The sequence below is a fragment of the Chionomys nivalis genome, chromosome 5 (assembly GCF_950005125.1).
Source record: "Chionomys nivalis chromosome 5, mChiNiv1.1, whole genome shotgun sequence".
NCBI lineage: Eukaryota > Metazoa > Chordata > Mammalia > Rodentia > Cricetidae > Chionomys > Chionomys nivalis.
Window position 1 is genome coordinate 36,627,787 of NC_080090.1, and position 11,156 is coordinate 36,638,942.

The 11,156-nt window shown below is 48.0% G+C and overlaps 1 protein-coding gene across 1 annotated transcript; it reads right to left on the reverse strand.

Moving 5' to 3' along the window:
- Positions 1–2,158: 2,158 nt before the first annotated feature.
- On the reverse strand, positions 2,159–7,756 carry Gpr15lg (G protein-coupled receptor 15 ligand). Its single transcript, XM_057769168.1, has 3 exons — positions 7,687–7,756; positions 5,981–6,061; positions 2,159–2,244 (listed from the first exon to the last, which is right to left on the reverse strand). The coding sequence occupies exons 1-3, from the start codon at positions 7,754–7,756 to the stop codon at positions 2,159–2,161; spliced, it is 237 nt and encodes a 78-aa protein (XP_057625151.1).
- Between the last annotated feature and the right edge of the window lie 3,400 nt (positions 7,757–11,156).

The window sequence follows — 11,156 nt, forward strand, 5'->3', positions numbered from 1 at the left end:
ATCTTCAGATTGAAATGAGATCAAGTTCCTGTCTCATTCCACCTGATTTTTTTCTAGTGTTGGTATTAAAGGTGTGTGCCATCACTGCCCGACTCTGTGGCTAACTAGTGTGGCTGCTGGGATTAAATGTGTGTAACACCACTGCCTGGTGGTATAGATGATTAGTGAGGCTAGTATTGCACTCTGATCTTTGAGCAAGATTTATTAGATCATAAGCAAAACATCACTACGTCTTATTATTTTACAATCACTTCTATATGTTTGGTTTCCTGTCTGCTCTTTACGAACAAAACTCTTCACTACTGGGAATGTTTAAATGTCCATGGTGCTGATGCTGGAAGCCAGTGGAAGAGGAAGGAAATGCTTGGTCTGTGAGAATCAGTATCCCTTCTGGGTTGATGGACCTTGGTGAAGTCTGACAGTGAGTAAATTCCAGGTAGAAACTATAGTAGACTCAGGATTTCCTTTATTAACTGGGCAAAGGATATACGTGAGGCAGAGGTAGGGGTGCGTTGGGGAGGAGCAGGTACTTGATCATAGTTCCTTTTTGATTCCTAAGACCTTGGCTGCTCTGGGGCTGGTGTCCCCAGAAGGCGAACCTCCGTAGTAGCCTTTGTCAGGAAGTAGCTTTGAACTGCGGCACTGTAGTCCCTACTGCCTCCCTCCCCACAAAACTGCTCATTTCTCCAAGGACCAGCTGAGTCCTTCTGTAACTTAGTTATGCTAACTATCTTGTCCCCCTCCCCTCAGGGATACTGAGGCTTCTATCGTGTGCTTTCCTCGTTGTGCCCATTGTGAGAAAGGGATGGGCTTGTCCTTGAACTCTTATCTTTCTTTCTTCTAGTAGAGCCAAGTGGGTTTCATTGTTTCTTTCAAGGGAGAATGGAGGGGATATAAGGATGAGAAACAGAAGCTAACAGCCCTCCCATTGCCAAGAAGGTAGGGATTTCAGTCACGAGGAGCTCCTGAGAGGGTGTGAAAGCACTGTGAATGGATCTTACACTTGTCACCCCCCGTTCTTCCTCTCGGATGTCAGAGGACCATGCCCTTTGAGCCTTGGGACCCAGTGCCACATCTGTTCTCCCTAGGAATGGGTAAGTGGAGCGGGGCAGGAGGGAAGGAGGAAGGGGACAGCTATGAAAGGGAGGTGGAAAGCTGGCTCATGACAAGACACAGGCTCTGATTAGCCTGGGCCTGGCTGTCCCCAGAGAAGCTCTGCCTATCAGACTCACACCTGATGGGCCTGGTGTTTTCACACAGGCCTGGCAGGAATAGAGGAAAGGGGGTTGTCACCTTACTGGGAGAATCCGCTTAGAAGGAGCTTTACTGAGACAAGCCTCTTAGACCTGAGCCACCTGTCTCCTTTGAGCTCTTTGCTCACTGTGGAGCTAAACACTGCTCCAGGATGGGGCATTTGCTGGGCCTTTCTAAGCCTAGCACTTTGCAGGGACTCTACCCCTGGCTGCTTGTTCCTCTCATGTCTATTTTACAGAAAATTGGACTGTCAAGCCTACAGAGAAACCTGGCCAAAGACTGGGCTCTGTGTTCGAGCTACTGTCTCTTTCTTACTGTAAGACTGGTCTGTGATGGAGTAGCCACCAAGCTATTCCAGACACTTTCCTCTTAGCACAATGTTGTAGTTCAGGCCACATTACTTTCCCAGACAATGATGCTCCACGCATAGTGTGTATGCCAATTTATTATTTATCATTTTTGGTGCTCTCCTGATGACGAACATCAGGAAGTTACAGGAGTTGGTTCAGAGACCATTGGTTAAAGGCTAGGCATTTGGGGCTGTCTGTGGGTGCCTGAGATGCTGTAGTTCTGGCTGATCACACAGAGGTCTTGCTATTCTGTACTCTGGCCACCTTTGAAATCTCTGGAGTTGTGGCTCCCACAGGAGGAATCTTTAACTTTCACTTTGGAGGAGCCATAAAGACATGTGGGCTGAGCCTAGATCATGGTGACTCTGAAGGTTGGTGGTACCATTGGAACCAGAACTTAGAGAATTCCGGAATGTTCCTGGGTCTCTGAAGTGAAGTCTCCCAGTGTTACAGTTGACTGGTGCCATGAACATTGGCAGGGAACAAATCAAGGCTTCTGGTGTCTCCACAGCTGGGCATGAAGGTCATCTGGGTGCAGCTAGGCTTCAGGTGCTCTATACCTGTGGGAGCGCACCAGGTACCACCCAGGACTTGGATGGTGGCTTGCTTTTGCATAGTCTGCAGATCCTGGTGTAGTTTCCTGGTGATGAGTGACAGCCGACAAGAAGAAGGGGCATGGGAAGGCAAAGTGAAGTGGATAGAATAGGGTGAAGAGAAGAAGTCATAGTTAAGACTCATTCTTACACAAAAGAGTTTAAAGAAATCAAATAAGTGGATCTTACTGCCCCCTCTGGAATCTACAGGGCCCTTTCTGGCATTAATTAAAATAACATTGAACAAAAGTTATTTGAGTGAGAACTAAAAGGGTTATTAAGTAATGGCAGTGAGATTATTTTTCTTTGTGTTTCAAGTTTATTCCTATCTGCATTGTAGTATGGAGGTTAATGGCATGGAAGCTGAGGCTGAACTGCTTGGATTCAAAGCCTGCAATACTAACTAGCCTTCAGCTGACTAGACCTTCCACAAGTTTCCTGAAACTTCTTTGTTGTTTGGCCCCTCATTCATAAAAATAAGAACCCTTAACAGTAGCAAATTTTCAAGAGTCTTGCAAGGATCAGAAGTGTAAGTGGATGTAAATATTAGTGAAATCAAACTTTAAGTACCTTATTCATCCTCAAGCTCATGCAATAAGCACAAATAAGACACCAGGAGGCTATCACAAATATGCAAATGAGCAAATAAATAAACAAATGAGTATGATTGACTATGATGAAAGACACACCTATCTGACATGCAAACTCACTGAAAACTGTACTTACTGTTTTGGTTTCCAACGGTGAAGACAACTTCTTGCGAAGGCAAGGCTAATGAATAGAATTACAAGGATCAGGAAATTGTTTCCTCTAATTGGACCTCTTGGCAGTAGAATTGCCTATTCTAGTCACCGCCTCCTACCTAGGGTTTATTGTTCTGGGTTTATATATTGTATGTCCACCCTGGTATTGCTATCCTAAGATCCTTAAGTGATCCCTCTTCCCCAGTGGATGACCTTTATCACCGCAGTTAAATCCCCTTTTAAAGACAGAGACAGCTGCATGGCAGGCAGGGGTAGTGTGTGTGTGTGTGTGTGTGTGTGTGTGTGTGTGTGAGAGAGAGAGGTCTTCAGAATCCTACCCTGAGTCTGCTCGTGTGGGTTAACTCATTTTGTTGAGCTTTGAAACAGGGAGTGTGGCACAAATCCTCAGGACCCGGGCTTGTCTCGGGTCCATATGGCCTCCCAGAAGCTGCCTCTGGTGACCTTGTGACACATAGAAGACAGGTGGCCTAACAAAGGCTCCTAGATCCTAACTTTGATCTGGTGGGGTCTGAGAAGCTAAGCGTCTGACTCTGGCCATTGTCTGAGCCCCTCAGCAGCCCACTGGATCGGTGTGCTGATGTGCCATTAGAAAGTGCTGCCTGGACAGTGTTCTTATGTAGGCCACTCTACAGTTTGCAAAACTGCTTCAGGGAAACTCTGTCCCGTCTCCTTCTAGTAAGCTGGTAAATGCAGTCACGTCCGCTAGACTTCCATTCATTTATCCTGCTAACTTTCAAAGTTGTTTGTGTTACTTCCACCCAGAATCCAAGCCTTGCACATCAGGACTCAGAGCAAAGCAGAGCTCAGGTTTTAGCATGAACTGCAGCCACTCTGAGAGCCTCTATTGTCTCAGCTGGTGCAAGTGTCCTTTCTCATAGAAAGTGGAAAGTGTTCTCATGCTTATGAACCAGGCAGAGGAGACTAATCGACAGCAACACGGAACACCCTGAAATCCTGCTGTTCATTGCCCAACACCCTGACTCATCTCCTCATTCCTTCTGTCTGGATCTTAGGGTCTGTTCTGGGAGATGCTGGGTGGAAGCAGCAAGCCTGGGCAAACATGTTCTCTGGGTTAGGTATTGGGTAATCAGCAGCAGCGAAGAGTTGGGAGAAAAAAGAGAAGCTGGAGGGAGGAGAGGCACACACACACACACACACACGAACATAGATGCGTATACAAATACTACATACCAGCACCTATGTGTCATGTAACTTTATACACAAATATACACAACACTCATGGGCTCTGGGGTGGGTGCAGCTACCCTGGAAGGTATACAGGATATCATGTGCTTGCCCTGATGCCGCCTGCTCTGTGGATACAACCCTACCAACTTCTCAACAACGCCAAGCTGGATCCTGCAGCCAATGTGGTGTGTGTAGGTTTGTGTGTGTAGTGTGTAATTATGTGGTGTGCATGTGTTTGCACGCATGTACTTGCATCTGTGTAGTTGTAGGTATGTGGGTATGTGTAATGCGTGTGACCCCCTTCTTCTCCCCAATTTCTCTTTTCTCTTCTGCCTCTGTGTATCTGTACAGGGAGGGGCTAGAGGGGACGACAGGTTCCAGCAAGCCACCCTCATTGTGGAGGTGGCACCTCTCTCCCCTCCATTTGCACCTCATTTCACAAACTCCTATGGGAAGCAGAGCTGCTGGCAACCAGTGCTCACCCTCCACCTTGCCTAGGCGGGTGCCTCACACTTGGTTATTCATGAGGAATGTGTGAGAGAAGTGGTTATTTTTACCCAGTCCTGACTGGGTGTGATGGCAGTGTGGAGGAGGGGCTCTCAGACTCTCACGAGTACAGAGGTTGGAACTATCCTGTCTTCCTTATTCTGTCTCCCTCTTTGTTCACACGAAGTCAGGAAGTCCTTGGAAGACACAGTCCTTGGAAGACAGGACTCTGAGTAACTGGTCATGGCCTTCAGGAGCTACTGCCTGCAGAAGCCTTGGACTCCCAAGAACTAGCACTTATGGAGAGCTGAGACACAGGCCCTCCATTAAAGTTAAGCCATGTGTGGTCTGAGTTCTGCAGCCTTCCCACAGGCCTCTGCCTGCTCTAAGCTCTAGGACTCTCTGTACAAAAGTCACAAAGTTCCAGCCATGCTAACTACCCATCCTGGGCCAGCAACTCAAGAGTTTCAGCCTGCTGCTGGCCTAGAGAGTCACAGTGCTGGGATCTGCGAGCTTAGAGGTCTGGACCTGGGCCTATCTTCATCACTACCCACTGTTGTCTTTTTTGGGTCTGGGAGAGGGCAGCTTGGCTCTTCTAGGCCATGCTGGTGTCAAACTGAGCCTCAGTGTGCCTGTCTACATCTCTCGGTGCTGTCTTGTCTCCTGCCAAACTGGAGTTTTCTCCACACACTGACTGGAGACCCTCATGCAGGAGACCCTCATGCAGGTCCTGCTTCAGGGCTACTGGAGGGCTATGGTTTGCAGATGGTCTGGGCACCCCTCATTCTGTAGTTCCCCTGTCTCTGTTCTTTTTGCTTGCTGCTTCCTCTGTACCATGTTCCTATTTTCCACCGTCTGCTTTCAGGTTCCCAATCTTCTCCCCGAGGCCTCCCACCCAGGGATGGGTGCTTCCCCACCTCTCCTCTCTCCTTCTTTTTTTCTTCCAATGGGGATTGAACTCAAGACCCTGAACTTTCTAGGCAAGCATTCCTCCACTGACTGAGCCATATCCCCGCTCTCGAGCCTTAAATTCATTGTGCAGCTTCTCTCAGGATTCATCATCATCTTTTGTTAGCTTCTCTAAATTCTGGGATTATTTGCTACTATGCCGGATCCCTATACCATTCTTAAGAGTTTTTTCTTGACAGAAAGTGTTCAGTTGTAAATGGCCAAGTTGTTGCCTCTTCAGAAGACTCTAAACTCTGCATGAGCGAGAATGAATGTGATTCCTCTGCGCTAGAGTTTGACACAAGGCACTGGCTGGGGTTGATCACAGATCTGGCCTGTCCCATGACCACCCTAGAAATCTTCCCACTCCCAGCCCACACAGGATGAGGTTACTTACCTTTCCGGTTTAGCTGTTTGGATCTAGGAAAAGGGTAGCAGCAGAGCCTGGATTTTGAGAACTTGGGGGGATGCCTTCTCCCTGAGAAGTAAAAGAATACAGATCTTCCAATTAGCAGGCCAGGGCCACCGTCATTCCGATCTGTACGGGGATGACTTGAGAGGGCTTCCACTCACAAGATCCAGAGTTCAAGAACATTTGCTAAAAGCTGGGCAATGGTGGCTCACTCCCTTAGTCCCAGCACTGAGGAGGCAGAGATAGGCAGATCTCTGAGTTCGAGGCCATGCTGGTCTACAGAGTGAAAATAGTCAGGGCTTCCCAGAGAAACCCTGCATTGAAAAATAAACTAACAAAGCAAAGCAAACAAACAAGGACATTATTAAAAACAAGCAACCACTGTCCGAAACAAACAAACAAAAAACAGGATGCGGTCAGTTAGGTGAGGGAAGAAAGTAGCTGGAGGTTAAGTATGAGAAAACGGCTCCAATACTCAGCTTTTAGAAGGAAGAAAACAGTAAGATGATAGGAAGGGGACTGGGGTTTTAAGAGCTCTTACTACTCTTCTAGAGGACCCAAATTTGGTTCCAAAAACTCATTTGAGTGACTTGCAACCACCTGTAACTCCAACAGCAGGGACTCCAGCACCCTCTGCTGGCCACACATAGGCATGTAAATCAAATACATCCTAAAGGCAGAGATAGAGATATTCATCTCTACAGGGACAGAAAGATCATGTATGTTTCCCGCATCGTAACACACAGCTACATCCCAAACGCATATCCCCCTATAATGCATAACCTCATTCCATTTGTCCATGGAACTTTCCTTGCATAAGGATTTGAGATACTCATTTACTTTGTCCCCAACACAACACAAGTGGCAACAGAGGTCGCCTGACTTCACAGTCAAGACTCAGGGAAGTGAACAGCTCTCTGAGAGGACTTCTGTTTGTGTGGTAAGCACCCAGCTTTATATAGGTGTCAGGTAGTACCGCAAATTCAGCTCCCTTGCGTGTTTTCCTCAAGCAAAGGAACCATTTTCTTATTACTTTCAGAAGGGACAACTGGCTGTGGTGGCCTCTATCAGCATACCAAACACATGCCGGCCTCCAGGCTCTCTCAGTGTGTAACAACTACCCGTGGTTCTTCTTGCCCTGCCCTTACCCTAAACGGGCTTCCCTCCCCCAGCTTCTCCACTTCACATCACCCTGCCATTTCAGCCAGGCACTCTCTCTTGGCTTCCTTTGTCTTCCTCTCTCCCTCTCCCTTCTCTCCTCTCATGACCAGGTCCATTCTGCTGGCCATATTTAGTTTGCTACTTCCTCTTTCTACTCTGGACTCTTCTAGATGCCTCTGGCTGCACTTACAATGAAAACTTCCCTCTCCGCCATACCTGGGACCAGTTGTGTCCTCAGTTTATATGTGTTGTGTCAAAACTCCCTAATTTATACATCTCATGCCCACACCCTTAGTTTATACAGTAGACAGACCCTCAGCATGCTTGGGAGTGTAGGGTTGCACTTAGAAGCCATAAAGCCTGAAGTTCCCAAGCTACCTGTTGGCCACTGTGGTGGAGAAAATACCTGTGGAGTTCTTTCCAGGGTTCAGGACTGTCTGCTGGGACCTGATCCCCATTAGTTCCTGTTTGGAACCTTCCCCGACCATGGGATCACTATTCAGGGACTAGAGCCCACAGGGCAGCCTTACCTTCTGAGGAAAGAATGCAGAAACAGAGAAGCAGCACGCAGAGGAGACTGGAAAGGGCTAGAAGTCTCATGGTGAAATAGCTGGAGTCTCACAGCTAGGGAGGGAGCAGCGCCACAGAAGGCCTCCTTTTGGCCGCTGAAGACATTTATAGAGTGACAGAGAGAGGCGTTCCCCCCATAGGCAAGGCTTCCCAGCCCTAGAAGTCGCCTAAGTACAGTCAGCCCCTCCCAATAGGATAATAAACCAGCTCGTCAAGAAGCCAGAGGATTAGGTGACTTGTTGCAGGGACTTGTCAATATGTAGCCCTGAGTGCTGTGGTGATCTCAGTGGTTAGAGAAGGAAAAGCCACTGTCCGGGGTTGAACGTTAACTTTTAGAGTCAGCAATAACTCCATCAAATGAAGATCTTCCTGCTTTCTTGCAAATATGGCTGGGAAAGGGGCCATAAAACCACAGGCAAAGCCTTAGGGAGAGCCAAACAGTCTGGGTTTGAATCCTTTCTCTCCCTCTTATCAGCAGCATTATCTTGAACTTGCTGTGATTAAATGTCGCTGAGTCTGCTGTCCATATGTGGTTGGATACAGAGCTGCACAAGAACATGCTCCAGAAGTCATCTGTACCAAGCTGGGCACTTGTGCCATTGTTAGATTGTGTGGTGGCCACAGCTAGCCCATGGTAGGCAACTGGCAAGGTTCTTAAGATAAAAAGAATGTTACACATTCGCCTGAGCAAGGCATGGCATGGGGAGAATTTGATTGGAGAAATAAGGAAACATGTCACAGATACAGGATGCTAGGTCACCCATCCCTTAGACACATGCTCTTTACTGAGATGTGCTCTCAACCACTGTGCCTAGCCCTGGAGATGGCTGTGCAAAGAGGTGACTGTCACCCTACATCGTATCATGCCAAATGCCCATGAAAGACGTTGTCTAGTCATTTGCGGGAGGAAGGGGAGAAGGTCGTGCAGAGACGGAGTAGATAGGGTGGGGTAGAGCAGTGGCTGGAATGGCAGATCAGGTTACAGTGAACTTCCTGGATCACAGGGGAGTTATATGGCACGGTGTCTTTTGGTTGGGTAGACAGATGAATTGACACCTAGGGCTCCTTTTTCTGTTAGGAATGGTCTGTGGTCTCGAAGACACATGCCCAAGCCTAGAGAGTGAATGAAGCGCAGCTTCCCATAGGGCAGGGCAAGCACCAGGCGCCTTCAGCAATATTGTATGGGCACCTCAGCAAGTGCCAGGCCCTGGTCTTGAGGGTAAGAGAAACCAGAGGATCTCCGGGCTATGAGAGGTATTTGGTGGGCAATTCCCATACACTCTGCCGGGTCTTTACCCAACTTTGGACAAATCCTGAACTCCTGAATCAGTTCCTGCTCCTCCTTCCAGACCCGGCTCAGGAATCTTCTCTCCCAGGCTTTCCCAGCTGCTCGGTGGCTGGTGTTGACTGCTAGCTCTCAGACTGAGGTCTGAGAGACAGACAGATGGCCTGAACCCACGGAGCCAAGGGAGAGCAGAGTAGACACTGCAGCTCTGTGGCATCTTTGTGACTTGTGGGCATCTCTGAGCAGCTGAGGGTGGCACAGAGCTCTGCCATGCCTTGGTTGCATTGAGAGTTGAAAGCACCGGGCCACCTGACCCTAGGTCAGGCTTTCATTCCAGCTGTGGTTGGAAGATTAAGGCTTTGGCATGAAGAGGTTAAGTAGGAGAAGAGAACTAACTACATTGCACACCCTCAGATCAAAGAAACAAAGAACTGAGAAGCATGCCACGTCCTTCCAGCCAAGAGTGTACAAGGAACATATATAGGAGGGGCTCACAACATGGGTGGGCACAGGGCAGCAGGCGACTCTGGCTTAAGAAGTGTAAAGTGTTGGAAGGTGGGCCAGCCTGTAGGAACTCCCTTCTGGAAACCATCAAGGTTTCCGGGAGCCTTAATGTGTCTGTCCTGCCTGTGTGAACACACATGAAATTTGAGATTGCCCTTACGGTGGAGTGACAATTCTCCTTTGTCTTGATAGGACATACTGCTAGTAATGAAGGAGTAGATGGCTGGTTCCTAACCTAGCAGGTCCCATAGGAGGGTGTCACATTCTATCCAGCTCTCCAGGATCCTGGTAGACAAGTCAGACATCGCCTGTTGATGGTGCCTGACCCATGGTACATTTAACCCTGGGGCTCTGTTTCTTGTGGGGATAGAGAAGCAGTTTAGGCTCGTGCTCAGAATGGTTTGATGAGAAAACAACATTCAGGTGACATTTGGACCAGTAGCCCATGCTTTTTATAGGTGTGAAAGAACTTTCCTGTTAGTTCACCCACAGAAACTGGTTCAGGTTCCTGGTCCGTAGGACTGTACGTCATATTAGACCCATCCTTACTTTTCTGTCAGCAAAGCTGCTCTTTCCCCTTAGTTATCACTTCTAGAGAATACTCATTCTTTTTCTAACAGTGGCTGCCCACCTCTTTCCTGAGCACCAGCTCTGGAGATGTTTCTGAACACAGACTACGTAGTGATTAGGGGAGGGCTGCCTGGTCTTCTGACCCATTAGGCCAGTCTCCCATCATCCTCCTGGGGACTGCTCAGCACTCTACTATGAAACCAGAAACAGACTTTTGGTTCTTAGCATTGCCTGTTCGTCGTCACAGGACTAAGTCACAAGGACAGTGTTCAGTTAAGGGAATTGCCTATCTTGGGAGCTTTGCCTGACACCCACACAACACACAATTCTCACATCTGCAGGTTTTCCCAGGGTCACAAGTTTCAGGGGGAGAACTGAGTCCTGTGTTGGGATTCTGCCTCCTTTTCAAGTGTTCACAAAACCGTATTGAGGCAAATTAAAATAGTACAGGGTATATAACACACACTCCAAGCTCAGCCCAAGGGACAACCACGCTTCCCGGATTTTCGTTTTTAACATTTCAGAGATAACTGTTAATTTCTTACTTTTAAAAAGGAAGAAACACCTCTGGCTTTTCAGAGTGTTCAGAATCGCATGTCGAGCTGAGAGAGGTGAAAATGAGCAGTGTCTTAATGGGGACACCTGTTAGTCTCAAGTGTATGCAATTTTAGTATGGAAGAAAAGAAATGCCCATATTTGGATGATTTCCAATGATGACTTTGAAAATTTGGCAACCATCCTGAGACTCTCTGAAGGCACACCTAAAACAAGGGGGATTTTATAAGGAAGACAAACATTTCAAATCATATTTGTCGTTTCTAAGAGCAGAGAGGACAAAGCCACCGGCAGGCTCCCCACCCAGCTTGCTCACTCTTTGGCCTGAGTTCCATACCTCAGGCGGCACCTACCTCTTCTTTAGAGACCTCGTGGTTGACTAGAAATGACTCTCCCTCTTTGTGTGCTTGGTAAACCGCAGAGCAGCCATTAATGGAGGGTGACAAGAGGTTCCAGGCCACAGCCTTTCCTCTGGGCTGTATGGAATTCGCCCTCTGCTTGATCCCGGGGGATTGT

Excerpts from the sequence above, each read along its gene's own strand:
- Gpr15lg (XM_057769168.1), bottom strand. The coding sequence starts at position 7,756 with ATGAGACTTCTAGCCCTTTCCAGTCTCCTCTGCGTGCTGCTTCTCTGT. Across the intron at positions 6,062-7,686 it reads CTGCATTCTTTCCTCAGAAG|GGAGAAGGCATCCCCCCAAG; the intron begins GTAAGGCTGCCC and ends TTTACTTCTCAG. Across the intron at positions 2,245-5,980 it reads CAAACAGCTAAACCGGAAAG|GAAACTACACCAGGATCTGC; the intron begins GTAAGTAACCTC and ends ACTCATCACCAG.